This window comes from Populus alba, chromosome 11 (genome assembly GCF_005239225.2).
Source record: "Populus alba chromosome 11, ASM523922v2, whole genome shotgun sequence".
In the NCBI taxonomy this organism is placed as follows: Eukaryota; Viridiplantae; Streptophyta; class Magnoliopsida; order Malpighiales; family Salicaceae; genus Populus; species Populus alba.
The window spans coordinates 2,928,645-2,947,596 of record NC_133294.1 but is presented as its reverse complement, the minus strand read 5'-3'; the positions used below and the strand labels follow the sequence as shown (position 1 = coordinate 2,947,596).

The 18,952-nt window shown below is 33.0% G+C and overlaps 1 protein-coding gene and 1 pseudogene across 1 annotated transcript; both read left to right on the top strand.

The window, feature by feature from the left end:
• LOC118038239 (disease resistance protein RUN1-like) overlaps positions 1 to 2,283 on the top strand; it is a 6,847-nt pseudogene extending 4,564 nt beyond the window's left edge.
• Positions 2,284 to 16,292: 14,009 nt separating this feature from the next.
• On the top strand, positions 16,293 to 18,639 carry LOC140956158 (disease resistance protein RPV1-like). The gene is made up of 5 exons (XM_073412639.1): positions 16,293 to 16,473; positions 16,540 to 16,789; positions 17,081 to 17,517; positions 17,587 to 18,155; positions 18,262 to 18,639. The coding sequence occupies exons 1-5, from the start codon at positions 16,293 to 16,295 to the stop codon at positions 18,637 to 18,639; spliced, it is 1,815 nt and encodes a 604-aa protein (XP_073268740.1).
• Positions 18,640 to 18,952: the final 313 nt, after the last annotated feature.

Here is an 18,952-nt window from a genome sequence, read left to right as displayed (position 1 = left end):
ATAAAGGTGCAAGATTTGGGATTGATAATCTCATCGATAGATGTTCTTGTTTGAAATCAACAATGATCAAAGGTTGTGGATGCATCAACTAGTAAGAGATATGGGTAGGGAAATTGCTCGTCAAGAATCACCCAAATGTCAAAGAATATGGCATCATGGGGATGCTTTTTACAGTTTTTGAAAGGAACTAGTGTAAGTAGCTGAATTTTTTTTAAATGTCTACTTAAATGGTTTGTGGTGCCTTGACATATTCATTCATCTACTTTCCTTTCTCATGTACTTTTAATATTATTATGCAGGATGCTGAAAAATTACGTGGCCTTAGCATTTGATATGCATGCATTAATGGAAGATCATTATGCAGAAGTTGTTTGTACTGATTCAATGGTTTGTCGCAAGCGCCGCAGGCTTAACTTCTTTCAACAATGGCTTTCCAATTTTTTCAATGGGGGAAAATTACAAACTGGCCAAAACAAGTTTGTTTCCCATCCTCAGCACGGATGCTTTTAGAAAGATGCCAGATGTAAAATTTCTCCAACTAAACTACACTAGTTTTCATGGAAGTTTTTGAGCACTTTCCCAAGAATTTGATATGGTTATGTTGGCATGGATTGTCTTGGAGCTCCATACCAAATCACGTATGCTTGGAGAAGCTGGTGGTTCTTGATCTATCCAGAAGTTATCTAGTTGATGCTTGGAAGGGAAAACCGGTATGTATCAAGTCTCTTTATAGTTATCTCTCTCGTTTTCAATTGATAACAACTAAATTCATGTATTTTCACAGTTTCTTCCAAAATTGAAAATTCTTGATCTTCGTCACTCTCGTGATCTCCTTAGAACCCCAGACTTCTCGGATCTCCCAGCCCTTGAAAAGCTAATACTTGAAGACTGCATCCGTTTGGTTCAAATTCACGAATCTATTGGTGATTTACAAAGATTGTTGATCTTAAATCTAAGAAATTGTACAAGTCTTATGGAGCTTCCAGAAGAAATGAGTAGATTGAATTCACTTCAAGAGCTTGTTTTAGCTGGTTGTTCAAATCTTAACAGCCTGAATATGGAGTTAGAGCATCATCAGGGGCGCAAGTTGCTTCAAAGTGATGGAATTGCTGCAAGTACATCATTCATTCATCTCTTCCATTGAAGCTATTCTTTCCCTCTAGGTTTTCAACGAGAAAATGTTGAGATTTACCTCGTTTTCACTGCCACGCTTCTTTGGAGAGTCTAGATTTTAAGTGGAACTCCAATTCGTTTTCTTCCAGAAAGCATCAAGGATCTTGGTCTACTCAGAGCCCTATATTTTAAGAAATTGCAAAATGCCTTCAGGCACTCCAGAGCTTCCATTCCTTTTTGGATTTGTTAGATGTGTCCTTTTGCTATTCTCTGCAAGGAATTGCAAATGCAAATAGTTGGACTGAAGGAGATGGTTGTGATCACTTAGTCGAGTTCCAAGATCGGATAAAGCAAGAATTAATCCAAAAGTTAGACTCTCAAATGTTCACAATAATGGAAACGGTTAGTGCTCAAATACAGCCTTCGAGATTTCAGGTCCTCCTTCACCCATTTTATTGTTTTGGAAATCTACATTTGAATACTTTTCTTTTTCTCATTTTATAGACATTGTTTTGGTGGTACAGATATCATTTATAGATGGCACATTCAACGTTGTCGTATATGTATTTGATGAAGATGAGATGTTAAGGGGGTTTTATGAGGAGGATAAATGGCTAATTCAGAATGAGTTTGTAGATAACTTTTCATTCAAAAATATCATCATCACCTCCTGCGCCACCGGATATGTGGCTTAATCTGTTCATGAGTTGTGTGACGTCAGCATACCGTGGCTTTAGTAATGTTCATATTGAAATCAGAAACAATACGAGTGGTCGATCCTTGCTTTGTCAATCCTTTGTCTTCCCTGTGAGGTACGCTATTGCACACGAAATTAGGGAAATCCAATCGCTATTGCACACGAAATTAGGGGGCAATGATCCTACATTTGATAATGGTGATGACGTGAGTATTTCAGTGCGTCAACGTGGTCCAGCTATCCAAATAAGGACCGTTGGTGTACAATGGTTGCATGAAGAGGAAGGAAAGGATGAAGTTATCACTGCCCACAACAGTAGCGATGATGATGATGATGCAGCACACGTAGCCGAAGTAGAAATAGCTTCTCATATAGTTAGAAATTATAATTGTGCTTTCCATGGTAAACGCAGGGCTCGCAATTTCACTTTTTGGAATTTTGCAAAGAAGGGTCTAGAACCTGTATTATATTAGGTTTCATTAAGTAGAGGTTTGCTTTTTTAGATTTCAACCGTAAAATAAAAAAGCTGGAAAGCTTTTGAAATAGTTTTTTCTTTTTTCTTGAAAAGCTTATCATGAAATAGCATGAGATCTTCTATTTATAAATATTTATAAGGGCTTTCATATAAAAAATGTAATATGATATTATTTTATTAATTTGTATTTATAATAAGACATATATAAATATAAGTTAACCTTTCCAATTTTCATGTTATTTTATCTATTTTATTTCATTTTTTTATATAAAAAGTAAAATAAAAATGACACATGATAAAATTTAATTAGTTATTTTTTATCTGACGAGCCCATTTGCTGTTTTCTCTTAAACAACTAAAAAAACGCTCGAGTTCTCTTCCAATTTTCTGACGAGCCAAGTCAACGGGAAACCTCACACACTCTTTTGACAACAGAATCCTATTACTATCACTCCATGGAACCTCAATTCTTATAAAACCCCCACTCAATAGCCCTCTTGCCATCAGCACTTGTAATCCCTGATTCCTTAAGCCCACACTTTATAGCCAAAGACACCAAACATTGTGCAGCTTCAATGTCCCTCCACTCCACAGCAATACTCAATGGCTCAAAACGGAACACCACTCGGTAGCCGACCCGGTAGCTGATTCAGAGTCATGATCCTCCACGTGCCTTTTTCTTATTGGTGGGTGGTGTTGATGCTGGTTTTGGATGCGAGAGGATAGAGATACGGCCAGAGCAGGGGCACAGCGAGAGTGGATGAGTTGGATTATGCGGGTGTCTAATGTCCCTTTTGGTAACTATACCTCGCATTCCTATATAATAAAATATTTTATTTATAATATTGTGCCACAAAGACTTGAAGGGTTGTCTTAAAATTTTGGAGCAGAACCGCTTAGATTACTGATACAGAACAGCAGCCACAACTGAAGAGAGAAGGGAAAGGGAAACTTGCAGGTACTCTCTCTTTCTTATTTCTTGTTTACTTTGGTTCCAATCCAGCTGCTGTCTTGTTTTCTTTGTTGATAATCGCTTAGATTAAACCACGTTAATGAACAAAATTAAAAAATAAAATCAATACAAAAAATGATATAAAAAATAAACAATTAAAAAATTAAAAACTATTAAATTTTCATTTATATTCCAAAATCTTTATATAAGACAATCAAAACAAAACGACCGCATCATATCATAAATAAAGTTAACAGAAAGAAAAAGCTAGAATCAAGAATGATGCAACAAGAATTACAGGCTAGTAAACTTTCCAAGTCAGATATGAAAAGCCTTATCCTCCACGTGCCTTTTTTCTTACTGGTGGGCGAAGTAAGAAGAAACAGTGTGAGTTGATGAGAGGGATTATGTGTTGTGTGTGTCTCTAATGTCCCTTTTGGTAATTATAACAAGAATTACATGCCCTAGTAAACGCGGGTAAATGATTTGAGCAAATTAAGGCCCCGTTTTATTTGTTTGAAAATAGTTTTTTTTTTGTAAAGTGAATTCCGAGAAAGTAGTTTTCATTGTTTATTAGTTGTAATGGAAAAATAAGTTTGGAAAACACTTTCCAGTGTTTGGTTATGTCATGAAAAATAAGTTAAAATAACTTATTAATATTTTATTTTTATCAAGTTTATTAAAATAATGAGGAACAAATCTTACAAATTAAAAAGTTGAATGAGAATGAAATTGAAAAAAAACATTTTCATAAATTATCTCAAATAAAATAAATAATAATCAAAATAATAGAGATCAAATCTAAAAAATTAAAAAAAAAATGAAAGATGAAGAAATTAAAATAATAATAATCAACATTTCATAATTATTTCAAATAAAATAAGTAACAATCAAAAGAATGAGAACCAAATTGATAGATAAAAAAATTTTCAATAAAAAAATGATAAGGAAAAAGCAAATAACAATTATAAAAATAAGGACCAAAGTTAATATAAAAATAAAATTTTAAGAGATGAAATTGAAAAATAAATATTCAAAACAAAAATATATATAGAAATCAAAAGTTTGAGGATCAAATTTGATATAATTAGTAAATAATGACATTTCTAAATTTTTCTCAACTTCCGGGAAGTGTTTTCCCCCTAAATTTTTTAGGAAAACACTTTTCTGAAAACCAAGCCAAATTTTCTTTTTACTGAAAAGTGTTTTCCATTGATCAATTTTCCTACTAGTAAACAAACACAAGAAAGTTTGGAAAGTGATTTTCCGGAAACCACTTTTTCGGAAACAAACCCAGCTAAAGGGAAAAACACTTTCCTGAAAACCAAGTCAAATTTTTCTTTGACTGAAATTGACCGGAAAAGTATTTTCTGTTGACCAACTTTTCTAATGACAAACAAACACATGAAAATTTAAAAAATAATTTCCCGAAAATTACTTTCTGGAAAACAAACATGGCCTTATAAAAAAAAGGGTCCTCATGCAGAAATGGCCCTTACCACAGAGACTTGTAAGGTTGCCCTAAAAGCAGAAAATTGATGAACTGATAAGAGAACATCAGCAAAAGGAAAGTGAAGATTTCAGGCACACTCTCTCTCTCTCTCTCTCTCTCTTATCTCTTTTAGTTATATTGTGGAATATAACTCTGCTGTAACTGAGAATCACTTCGATTAATTCACTGTTAGAAACTAATTATTGATGATCTCATCAACAGATTTTTGTTGGTTCAGCATAGAGATTTATCATAATATTTTTTTCTGAAAAGGACATGAAGGATTTGATTGCTGGGAAATAACTTGAAAACTGTTTTAAAGATGAAGTAAGATAATAATATATGAAAACTTTAGCTTATTGGTGTGCTGTCGATGTTGAACTCTCGACATCAATCCTGCAACTCTGTTTTTTTTAAGATAAAGGATCTTGGTCTACTCGGAGCCCTGACTTTTGCAAAAAAATTGTTAAAGGAATACAGTGATACCAACCACGAAGCAAAAAGATTTGAGAAAAAAGAGAGAAACAGAAATGATGTTAATAGCCATCAACTTCTCCTCTTAATTAGATTTTTCTAACTTCGTTCTTACTTGAGGATGTCAATAGCCATCAACTTGTGGAGTTTATTTTCTAACTTTTTTCTTACTTCACCATGTCAATAGCCATCAATTCCTGGCACCAAAATTTTCCGATATTGACTTAATAAAATTTACTGAAAAAATATTGACTCAATAAAAATTTAATTAATATGATCAAATTCAACTTTTGATCTGATTTACATGATAGAACTTCATCCGATATCTACCGTGTTAATTCCAAGAAGTTTTCATTTTTTTAATAAAATAATATTATTTTAATAAAAATAATTAACCCGATAATTAACGATTTCAAATGATTTTGATAATGGTGATGACGTGAGAAATGAAGGATTTAGCAGTATTTACAGAAAGGTTGATTTGATAGACGAGAGAAGAATGAAGAAATCTATCTGTAATCTGTCTTTTCTTTTCTGTTTTAATTGAATTGTCCCTTCTACAGTTAGTTAGTATATATACATGCAGCTGTAACAACTTAAACTGCATGTAACTAACTTCTCTAACTAACTAACTGATTGATTCGTCACTAACATATTTATTCACTGTTATACATATTATTCACTGTACTCTAACAAATAGCCATCAACTTGTGGAGTTTATTTTCTAACTTTTTTTCTTACTTCACCATGTCAATAGCCATCAATTCCTGGCACCAAAATTTTTCGATATTGACTCAATAAAATTTAACTGAAAAAATATTGACTCAATAAATTTAATTAATATGATCAAATTCAACTTGTGATTTGATTTACATGATAGAACTTCATCCGATATCTACCGTGTTAATTCCAAGAAGTTTTCAGGTTTTTTTAATAAAATAATATTATTTTAATAAAAATAATTAACCCGATAATTAACGATTTCAAATGATTTTGATAATGGTGATGACGTGAGAAATGAAGGATTTAGCAGTATTTACAGAAAGGTTGATTTGATAGACGAGAGAAGAATGAAGAAATCTATCTGTAATCTGTCTTTTCTTTTCTGTTTTAATTGAATTGTCCCTTCTACAGTTAGTTAGTATATATACATGCAGCTGTAACAACTTAACTGCATGTAACTAACTTCTCTAACTAACTAACTGATTGATTCGTCACTAACATATTTATTCACTGTTATACATATTATTCACTGTACTCTAACAAATAGCCATCAACTTGTGGAGTTTATTTTCTAACTTTTTTCTTACTTCACCATGTCAATAGCCATCAATTCCTGGCACCAAAATTTTTCGATATTGACTCAATAAAATTTAACTGAAAAATATTGACTCAATAAAATTTAATTAATATGATCAAATTCAACTTGTGATTTGATTTACATGATAGAACTTCATCCGATATCTACCGTGTTAATTCCAAGAAGTTTTCAGTTTTTTTTATAAAATAATACTATTTTAATAAAAATAATTAACCCGATAATTAACGATTTCAAATTATTTTGATAATGGTGATGATGTGAGTATTTCAGTGCATCCACATGGTCCAGCTATCCAAATAAAGGCGATTGGTGTCCAATGGTTGCATGAAGAGGAAGGAAATGATTAATCAAATAAAGAAACCCTTTAATGAAACCATATACTTCTCAAAAAAAAAAATAAAGAAACCCTTTTTTTTCTTTTATTTTCGGGGTTTGATGATTTGTGTTGAGGAATAAAAATTTGGGTTGTTTATCTATTTATTAATTAGGGGTTAGTTTTGATTGTTGCTTTTAAGTGGAAACTGAAATTTCGGATAAAATTACATAAAAAGAAAATGCTTTATTATTGCTTCATAGAAACTGTGCTGTGAATCTGTGATGCTAGACCACAACAACAGGCAGGTTAAGAGCAATGCATGGATCTATTCATAGCCCTTTAAGCCATCCCCCAAATTAACAGAAAGATATGTACCAGTGCCTGATTTAGTATAAAAAACAGTCATGACAAAAATAAAAGAGGTCATGAACCACATCATACCCAGTAGAACAAATTTGTAACCCAACTTTTGCGAAACTAAATAATCCTAAGAATTTGAATTGAGAGCAGGATCAAACATGAATAGTTTACTATGTTTCTTATCAGATCAGATCAAGTTGTGACTCAAACAAAGATGCAAGCACTAAATCAAAATATATACATTTCTTTCAGTGCTCAAGAATAGAAAGCCAATTAAAGCAAACACAAACAAATGTATAGTGTATATTGTATAGAACTGATTTTTGAGCATTCAAAACAGCAACTGAGACATCTAGGGTTACCGGGCAGATCATTTTTTCTATACTATTCTGAGACAATTAAAGTGAAAAATACAAATGGTTACCTTATAAATGGATTTTTAAGCATGCAAAACAGCAACTATATTTTTTACCTCTGCACTGAAAAAAAAGAAGCAAATACAAATAAATTAAATAGATTATAAAGATAGGCAAAATACGAGCAGTCATTAATTAATTAATTAATTAAAAAGGAAAAAACAAAATTAAAACTCATTGTGAAAGAACTGATTCAACAGAGGAGTAGTGGAGACTGCGAAGTATCATGTGATCTTGCGTAGACGAAGAGGAAAGGCCAACTGGATAGTGGATAGGTTATGAAAAACATCGATATGTTTTTGAGAGGCTTGATTGGTTTCAGATTTCAATTAATTGGCATGTGTGGTTGTTTTGGATCTCTATGTTTCTAAGTGTAAGGAGAGGGAGGGGTTGAGAGGCGAGAGGGGGCGGGTGCTAGTAGCTAGGGTTGCTGGGCAAATCAAGCGAACGGTCTCTGTGTTTTCAAGTGACGATGGAAATACAAACTATTTTAGATCTCCGTGTTTATTATTGTGCTGTCGATCTTGAACTCTCGACATCAATCCTGCAACTCTTTTTTTTTTTTTTTTTTAAGATAAAGGATCTTGGTCTACTCAGAGCCCAAACTTTCAGAAATTGCAAAAAAAAATTGTTAAAGGAATACATGCAGTAATACCAACTGTCGGAGTCTGCCTGATGCTGGAGCTTGATGATGAAGACGATGGCGAAGGTATGCTGGTTTGCCAAAGCTTCCTTCTCTCCTTCTCCGTTTCTATCTATGTTGTATGCTCCTGTGGTTTCTTTTCTTTTTTGTTCGTTCTCCTCAGTCTTTTTATTCTCTGGTTTGTGTCTTCAGTCCACTCTCTCCTAGTCTCCTGTTCGTGTCCGCCCTGCCTCTACTGAAAAGAGATGGTTGCTGAGGGAAAGTTTGGCTGAGGAGCACCCATCGTCGCTGCTTCAATGAAAAAAAAGTGGAAAATCAAGAATGCTGGAACTTAGGAGTACTCTTGCTGATGATCACGGTTTTGAACTAAAAGACTCCCACGGTTAAAGACAAAGTTGCGGTTCATGATTGAAAAATCTGCTGTTATTGGAGGAGTGCATGCTGGACGGCTCATATTATTTCATAAACGATGATGATGTGCTGGAGAAGAAGGAGTTGCATTGCTGATCTACTGGTGTGGTCGTCGCTGGTGCCGAAGGAGGAAACTTGCTGTTGTTGCTGCAATAATTAAAACTCTTCCCTTCTCCGAAGGTCCCGTTCTCTTCCTTCTTCAAAGAGTGAGGGTGGTGATGTCTAGGCTTTGTCTGTGGAGAAAGAGAGTTGTTAATGGAGTGAGGCTGAGAGAGGGTTGTTTTGGGAGATGGTTGTAATGGCTTCAGTTGGCGGGGAGGGAAGGAAGAAAAAGGAAAATGCCGAGGAGGGGGAATGTATGGCTGGTTTTAGACCAGGGAAGAACAGAGGAAAAAAAAAGCTAGGGGAGAGGGGGCAGCGGTGGCTAGTCTAGGATTCTGTCGTGCCCCCTCTGTTTTTGTGAATATTTCGTAGGGTTCGGGTAATGCCTTTCTTTTGGGGTTTTTTCTCTTTTTTTTCTTTTTTCTGTGTTTCTCTCCAATCGTCCTCCTCCTTTGCATAGACTGGGATTAGTATTTATAGTGCAAGAGTCCCATCGCTTGTAAGAAGTACAGTCTCAATCAAACTCATTCATTTTTTTTGAAGTTCGAATTAGAATCGAATTCGAAATCAGACAACTATCATTATCTTGAAGGTAAGGATTATCTTGAAGATAAGGTTATTTCGAAAGTAAGGATTATCTCAAAGATAAGGATAGAATGACAAAAGCACATTATAGTCCTTAATTTTCACGAAAGTTGACAAATCACACTTTTTATCGAAACAAGTCTCTCATCTTTTAATTTTACATTTTAAACCCTGTAAAAATTAAATTAAAAATCAATGGGCCAAAATTGGGTTATGACAGTTGCCCCCTCTTTATAATATTTACTATGCAACGATATTAGAAAATTTCATTTTCTTTTAGCTTTGTGTAGTAAATTTATAAAGAAAATTAGATACAGAAAAAACTTTTGCTTCTTTTTTATTTTTTTAGTTTTGAAAACTTTGAAAACAGTAGATTGACACATAACCTTTACAAAGAGATGTAAAAATCAAGAAACAAGTCATTTGGGAGACGACCCTTTTTTTTGTTTTTTTTTTTTTTTTTTGTGTGATGGTATATTTTAATGGGTTACCGGCCTAGATGGTCACATTGTAATGGGTTACCTGCCCAGTATAGGATGGTATATTGTAATGGGTTACCAACCCAGATTGTCACATTGTAATGGGTTACCTGCCCAGTATAGGATGGTATATTGTAATGGGTTACCAGCCCAGGTGGTCACATTGTAATGGGTTACCTACCCAGTTGGTAGATTGTAATGGGTTACCAGCCTAGGTGGTCACATTGTAATGAGTTACCTGCCCAGTTGGTATATTGTAATGGGTTACCAGCCCAGGTGGTCACATTGTAATGGGTTACCTGCCCAGATGGTCACATTGTAATGGGTTACCTGCCCAGTTGGTATATTGTAATGGGTTACCAGCCCAGATGGTCACATTGTAATGGGTTACCTGCCCAGTATAGGATGGTATATTGTAATGGGTTACCGGCCCAGATGGTCACATTATAATGGGTTACCTGCCCAGTGGAAAAATACAAGGATTTTTTTTTAATAAGACGAGGGCTCGAAGGCGTGCTCGAATGGAGATAAGACGAGGGCTCGAAGGCGCGCTCGAATGTAGATAAGACGAGGGCTTGAAGGCGCGCTCGAATGTAAGACGAGGGCTCGAAAGCGCGCTCGAATGGAGGTAGGATAGGAAATGCACTACCTTTGATGATCGAGGGCTCGAAGGCGCGCTCGAAAATAAATAAGACGAGGGCTTGAAGGCGCGCTCGAATGTAAGATGAGGGCTCGAAAGCGCGCTCGAATGGAGGTAGGATAGGAAATGCACTACCTTTGATGATCGAGGGCTCGAAGGCGCGCTCGAAAATAAATAAGACGAGGGCTCGAAGGCGCGCTCGAATGTAAGACGAGGGCTCGAATGCGCGCTCGAATGGAGGTAGGATAGAAAATGCACTACCTATGATGGTTGAGGCTGAAAAGTGGTGGAAAAATACAGAGATGTTTTTTTGGTGGCCTAATTCTCATGGGCGGCCTGCCCAGGCTGAAAAATTCTCAAAAGTGAAAATTTTTCAAAAAGCAATTCAATGTTCACCATTTCAAGGTGGCCTTCCACTGGGATTCTGTTTGAATTTTTTTCTAATGCAAAAATTATTGCTCAATGTCTCAAAGTTTAGATGATATGCATGCATCTTTACCTGATTTGAAATATAGGCCCCCATTTCTTCACAATCTTCTTGTTGATTAGTTGGTGAGATCTTGCTATCTGATTTGAGTCATCTTTGTCGTTTAGCTTTCTAGCCCACTCGAGTTGGCCCATGTAAGTCTATTTCCAAATTTATTTGCACAACTCAGCATTTGTGGTGCCCATTGTGACTCACTTGCTTGCTAGAGATTTTCTGATTCGTCAAATAATTCGAGAGGATTATTCATTACCCCTCGTCTCACTCCTAATAACATTCGGTATCACTTGCTGAAAGGATTGAGCTGTCTTTTGTAAACCAAAATGCCCCCTTGTCTTGTTGTAAGGGATGATAGATTTTCCTTAAACACAATGTTGTCCCCCTTGTACTGGTCATTGCCCCCAAGAGTGCTATGCCATTGACTTAGATGAATAATGATTTTAAGAGGCCATTCTCTTATTTGGTGAAGGAATATGAGTCTAGAATGAATCTTGAAATCTTGATCTTGCATTTTGAAAACAAAATTTATTTCAATGTGAGTCCAAAATAATTTGCTTTTGAAATCTTGCAACTCCTTGGTTATTTTCTTTATGGGAAAAGAGATTATTTGCTCTTGTGTTTGGTAATGAGGTCTTCGGTGAAAATATATCATGAGATGACCTTTTGTTTCGAAGTGAAGGGCTCGAGAAAAAAGTTAGTCACGCTGAATAATTTAAAATTGTGAGCTACAATCTCAGCAGGTGTATTTCTTATTATCATCCCATTTCAAACGCATCCCCTTCGTGCCCGTGCTTTATCAGAAACATCGTAGAGAACTTTTCAGTGATAGGAAATCGAATATGCAATCCTTAACTTATGAAGTTGTTTATGTGTTGGATGTTTTATTGTATAATATGAAAAGCATATGTGTGCGTTAGATAATGTTTGTTGTTAATTCATGTTAAATAAAAAACAAATTCCTGGATTTTCATGTTAAATTGAGAATTTGTCCCGGAATAAAAAAAAATTTAAATTATAAAAGGGCAAGTGAGGATGAAATTAAAGAATATCAAGACCAAGGACCATACTGTAAAAGACACCAAGTGCTCAATCAAATAAATCAAGTGGCATAATTGAAAAGATTATTAAAGATTGTGACCAATTGAGGGTTTGTTTGTGAAATAACAAGAAATAGGGACCAAAATTGACTTCAATTATTAAAATGTTTTTTTAGGTAATTAGTTCAGAATTAAGTCCTCATTTGTTTGCTGGAAAGTAGTTTTCTGTTTGGAAAGTGAATTTTGAAAAAATAAATTATTTTTCGATGTATGGTAGTGTAATAGAAAATAAGTTGGAAAACACTTTCCAGTGTTTTGTTTATATTATAGAAAATGAGCTGGAAAAAAAATTTACAAAATTAAGAAGTTGAATGAAAATTAAATTGTTAAAAAAATATAATTTCATAAATTATCTCAAATAAAATAAATAATAATTAAAATAATAGAGATCAAATATAACAAATAAAAAATTGAAAAGATGAAGAAATTAAAATAATAATAATTACCATTTCATAAATTATTTCAAATAAAAAAGTAACAATCAAAATAATGAGGACCAAATTTGATAGATAAAAAACAATTTCAATTAAAAAATGATAAGGAAAAATCAAATAAACAATTATAAAAATAAGAATCAAAGTTAATATAAAAATAAAATTTTAAGGGATGAAATTGAAAAAAAAATCAAAAATATATATTAAATCAAAATATGACCAAAATTGACTTTCACTTATTAAAATTATTTTTAGGTAATTAGTTGAGGATTGAACTCATTTACATGCAATTGGCTAATTAACATACCATTTGAAATATGATAAAGGCTGCCCATTAGATATATGTATTAATATAAAACAATTTTAAAAAATAATCTTAAAACTAGATCCAATACAAGTTGAGTGAACTCTTCACTCAATGATAGGAAACAAATTGAATAAAATCAATTGGTTTGTAGCAATTCAAATTTAAATTATTTTCTCTTGTATAAAGGAGGTGGTGCTATTTTAAAAAAAATAGAAATGGTTTATGACATTTTAATTTTTTAATTTGTGTAGATGTGTCAAGGGAAAAGTTAATCGCGTGTTATATGAACATGATCACTGCTAGTTCTTTTAGCAATGCTTCTGACAATCATGAATTGTTAGTGCCGATCTAGAATAAACACCTAAAAGATAGATATTCACTTACGACACGAGCTCGTTGAGCACTTTTCTAGTGAAAATTTAAATGAAATTTTTATTATTTATTTATTTTTTTATTTGATTAGAAATTTTGATATTACATATATATTTCATCGCTATCTATGTCAGAAATAAATAGCATAAAGTTTTCTATTTTATTGGTGGAATATTTTTTGTAGGTATTTTCGTAACTATTTGCTAGTTTTCTAGTAGTGAAACAACTAAAAAAGAAAAGTTGCATTAGTCCTAAATGTTAGGAGTAAATTGAAAGCAATCCCGATTTGTTTTTAGTATGATGAGATTTCTTTGCTTAACTACTTGAAAGACATTTGATACAATATGTTTTGGTCTAAACGAAGACAATATTTTTTTTTTTTTTGTATTAATTTACCTGTTGTTGTTTGGTCTACTAACGAATGTTTTATTGAAAAAAAAAAAACATTTTATAAAAGCATGTGAGGTCAGAGAAAACTGATTGGAAAATACAGGAAATAATAGCCATCAACTTCTCATCTGAATTAGATTTTTCTAACTTGATTCTTACTTCACCAGGTCAATAGCCATCAACTTGTGGAATTTATTTTCTAACTCGTCAATATATAGCCATCAATTCCTGGCACCAAAATTAGTGATTATATTCAACATCCAAGTCTTGATCAGAATAAAACCAAAAAAGTCACGCGGAAACATTCCATACCATAGAGAGAGTGGACTTGTGGGGATGACTCGTCTTAAAATTACAATCCACCCTTTCTCTCTCAATTTTAAAACCATGCCCATGTCTTGGGCCCAGTTGTAGACTGGTCGGATTACAAATATAGGGTGTGTTCGGTATTATGTGTTAGAAGTGTTTTTAAAAAAATTAATTTTATTTTATTTAAAATTGATATGTTTTTTTATATTTTTAGATTAATTTGATGTACTTATGTTAAAAAATAATTTTTAATAAATAAAAAATATATTATTTTAATGTGTTTTAAAATAAAAAAAACACTTTAAAAACAATTGTTATCAAACTTCTAAAACACGTTTTTAAAATAAATTTTGGGTAACTGAGTTTATTTAATTAACTTAAATCAATTATTTTATAACAATAAGATTATTTTATTTTTTGTTTTAAAAATAATTATTTGATGTTGATATGATTGAATTTCATTGGGAGTTAGCAAAATTTAGTTAAATTAATATTTTTTTATTTAAATTTAAATTTTATATATAAAAATCTAATTCACGAGTTTTTTTATATACGAGAACAAACCATTAAACACCTCAAATTCCATATTAGCCATCGAAAATTTATTTTCTAACTTGATTCTTACTTCACCAGGTCAATAGCCATCAACTTGTGGAATTTATTTTCTAACTTGATTCTTACTTCACCAGGTCAATAGCCGTCAACTCCCGGCACCAAAATTTTCAATGCATAACTGGTCAAGCCTAGACATTCCGACTTTCTGCAACCGGCATTAGCCATGGAAAATTCCTTGTAGCCATCAATTCCTGGCACCAAAATTAGTGATTATATTCAACATCCAAGTCTTGATCAGAATAAAACCAAAAAAGTCCTCACGCGGAAACATTCCATACCATAGAGAGAGTGGACTTGTGGGGATGACTTGTCTTAAAATTACAATCCACCCTTTCTCTCTCAATTTTAAAACCATTCGCCCATGCCTTGGGCCCAGTTGTAGACTTGTTCTGATTACAAATACAGGATGTGTTTGATATTTATATGTTGGAAGTTTTTTTAAAAAATTTTAATATTTTTATTTTAAAATTAATATATTTTTTTTTATATTTTTTTAGATTATTTTGATGTGTTGATGTTAAAAATAATTTAGAAAAATAAAAAAAATATTATTTTAATGTTTTTTAAAATAAAAAAACACTTTAAAAAAACAACCGTTATCACATTTCTAAACATTTTTTAAAAATAAATTTTGGTAATTTGTGTTATCCAATTAACTTAAGTTAATTATTTTATAAAAATAAGATTATTTACCTTGTTTTAAAATAATTATTTGATATTGATATGATTTAATTTCACTGGGAGTTAGCAAGATTTAGTTAAAATAATATTTTTTTATTTTAATTTTAAATTTTATTTATAAAAAATCTAATTCACGAGTTTTTTTTTATAATACACATTCCATAAATCTTAAATTCTAAATATTTATTTAAATGAAATACTAATCTAAATATTATAGTAGTTCACTAATTTATTTAATTTAACCATTTGTTTTTCAATTAATTCTTCATAAATCTACTTTACTTTTCAGCAGATTCAAATGATGCTACAAGAAATTACAGGCCCTAGTAAACTTTCCAAGTCAGATAATGAAGAGCCTTATCCTCCACGTGCCTTTTTCTTACTGGTGGGTGAAGTAAGAAGAACCGTGTGAGTTGATAGGAGGGATTATGTGTTGTGTGCGTGTCTAATGTTCCTTTTGGTAAATTATAGCAAGAATTCAGGCCCTAGTATACGCGTGGATAAATGACTTGAGCAAATTTTTTAAAAAAAGGGTCCTCACGCGGAAATGGCCCATACCACAACGACTTCTAAGGCTGACTTTATAGCATCTCCAACGTAATATTATTTTAGTTTCTTTATGTTTATTTTTACATATTTTTAAAAAATACTAAATAAAATGTTTTTTTTTTCCACAAATATTATTTTTATATATCTTTTTAAAAACATCAAAACCAACAAAATAAGACCAAAAAAAATAAACTAAATTAAATTTAATCATATAAAAAAAAATAACACCAAACTTATTTAAAAAAAACCATATATATTTATATTATTTAAAATATTATTTTATCAATTTAAACTCTTCAAATAACTTTTTTTCCTGTAGATGCTCTTACAAGTAAAGATTACAGGTACTCTCTCTCTTATCTCTTTTAGAATCACTTAAATTAATTCACTGTTAGAAACTAATTATTGATGATCTCATCAATAACTTGAAAACTGTTTTCAAGATAAAGTAAGATAATAATATATGAACACTTCAGCTTATTGGTGTGCTGTCGATCTTGAACTATCGACTTTAATCCTGCAATTCCTTCTTTTTTTTGTCCAGATCTTTGTAAAGTCTTATCTTTGCTAGACTCGAAATGGCTGCTGGGAAATATCAAGAATCCTACTCTTCTCGGTTTCCTAATTGTAAATATCAAGTGTTCTTGAGTTTTAGAGGTGAAGACACCCGCAAGAACTTTACCGATCACCTCTACACGGCCCTGGTTCAAGCAGGGATTCACACATTTAGAGATGATAATGAAATTCGGAGAGGAGAGAGTATACATTTCGAGCTCCAGAAGGCAATACAACAATAAAAAATATCGATAATCGTGTTCTCCAAAGACTATGCTTCGTCGAGATGGTGCCTCGATGAACTTGTAATGATCATGGAACGTAAGAGGAATGCTGACTGCATAGTTTTGCCAGTATTCTATGATGTGGATCCATCCCAAGTCGGACGTCAAACAGGGAGCTTCTCTGCAGCATTTGTGGAACATGAAAAGAGCTTCAACAAGGAGATGGAGCGGGTGAATGGGTGGAGGATTGCTTTAAAGGAAGCGGCTGATTTAGCTGGAATGGTTCTAGGAGATGGGTAAGTTAATGTATCTCTTTATGAAACTATACATAGCATAAGACTAGAATGCTGGTTGTGTACTCTTAATTTCTTTCAGTTAAGTGTACTGATAAGAAAACATATAACAAAAAAAAAAAAAAAAAACACTCATGATTTCTTCATTGTTTTTTTTTCCAATCATGATTTTGTTTAAACTATCAAATCATTGACACACAACCTGCTTTAATTTCATAGCTAAATGTTGTTTATTTCTATTGCTTATAGAGAGACTACTAATTATCGTACATGGTATTTTACTTTTTGATGTAGGTACGAGGCACCGTTTGTCCAATCTATTGTAGAGAAGGTCTTAAAGAATTTGGATCAAAAAATGTTTCATGTACCCCCTCATTTCATTGGAAGAGATCCTCTAGTACAAGATATCAACTCATGGTTGCAAGATGGATCCCATGGTGCTGCCATTGCTTTACTCTATGGAATTGGTGGAGTTGGAAAGACAACCATAGCTAAGAGTGTCTTTAACCAGAACTTTTATAAATTTGAAGGAAAGAGCTTTCTATCAAATTTTAGGTCAAAGGATATAGTTTGCCTACAGAGGCAACTTCTTTTCGACATCCTAAACAAGACTGTTGAGATAAATGATTCTGATGAAGGAATTCTGAAGATTAAGGATGCATTATGTTGCAGAAGAACTCTTATTGTTCTGGATGATGTGGACAAAAGGGAACAATTCAACAAAATCATTGGCATGCAAATTTGGCTTTGTAAAGGAAGTAAAATCATTGTAACAACCAGAAATAAGGGTCTGTTTTCAGCTAATGATATTGAGGGGGTCCGGTGCAAAGTGGAACCGCTAGATGATGAAAAATCACTTGAGCTTTTCAGTTGGAATGCCTTTGGACAAGCTGACCCTGTTGATGGTTTTGTAAAAGACTCTTGGAGAATAGTACATCATTGTAATGGACTTCCATTAGCTCTTGGAGTTATTGGCTCTTCATTGTCTGGAAAAGAAAGAGAGATATGGGAAAGCGCATTACAACAAATGAAAGTGATTCCTAATTTTGAAGTTCATAAGGTTCTTCGAATAAGTTACGACTTTCTTGATGGTGATTATCCGAAGAACTTATTCCTTGATATCGCATGTTTCTTCAATGGAATGGATGTGGATGATGCGGTTAGGATACTGGATGGGCTCCATAAAGGTGCAAGATTTGGGATTGATAATCTCATCGATAGATGTCTTGTTGAAATCAACAATGATCAAAGGTTGTGGATGCATCAACTAGTAAGAGATATGGGTAGGGAAATTGCTCGCCAAGAATCACCCAAATGTCAAAGAATATGGCATCATGGGGATGCTTTTACAGTTTTGAAAGGAACTAGTGTAAGTAGCTGAATTTTTTAAAATGTCTACTTAAATGGTTTGTGGTGCCTTGACATATTCATTCATCTGCTTTCCTTTCTCATGTACTTTTAATATTATTATGCAGGATGCTGAAAAATTACGTGGCCTTAGCATTGATATGCATGCATTAATGGAAGATCATTATGCAGAAGTTGTTTGTACTGATTCAATGGTTTGTCGCAAGCGCCGCAGGCTTAACTTCTTTCAACAATGGCTTTCCAATTTTTCCAATGGGGGAAAATTACAAACTGGCCAAACAAGTTTGTTTCCCATCCTCAGCACGGATACTTTTAGAAAGATGCCAGATGTAAAATTTCTCCACCTAAACTACACTAATTTTCATGGAAGTTTTGAGCACTTTCCCAAGAATTTGATATGGTTATGTTGGCATGGATTGTCTTGGAGCTCCATACCAAATCACGTATGCTTGGAGAAGCTGGTGGTTCTTGATCTATCCTGTTAGCGAACATTATCTTTATATGGAAACAGATAATTAGTACATATTATCTTTCTGTTATAGTAATTATCTTTCTGTTATAGTCATACTATATGTTGTAACCCATTTTTGGGTCCCCATGAAAAATAAAATAAATAGCCAAAAGAGGTTAGAAAAATAACAGGAGGCAGAAGCGCTCGAAAAACAGTCAGAAAATTGGTCAAGGAATTTAAAAATACAAGGATTGAATTTTTGACAGTATATTCTTGAAGGATGAAAGCCCTATTGAGAAGGAAAATTTGAATTTTGAGGAGAAAAGCCCAAATTTAGATGTTTATGG

What these genes read in the sequence shown, in the direction of transcription:
- LOC140956158 (XM_073412639.1), top strand. Translation starts at nt 16,293, where the DNA reads ATGGCTGCTGGGAAATATCAAGAATCCTACTCTTCTCGGTTTCCTAAT. An exon ending in ACAATTCAACAAAATCATTG is followed by an intron (nt 17,518 to 17,586) that starts GCATGCAAATTT and finishes GTCTGTTTTCAG; the next exon opens with CTAATGATATTGAGGGGGTC. An exon ending in CAGTTTTGAAAGGAACTAGT is followed by an intron (nt 18,156 to 18,261) that starts GTAAGTAGCTGA and finishes ATTATTATGCAG; the next exon opens with GATGCTGAAAAATTACGTGG.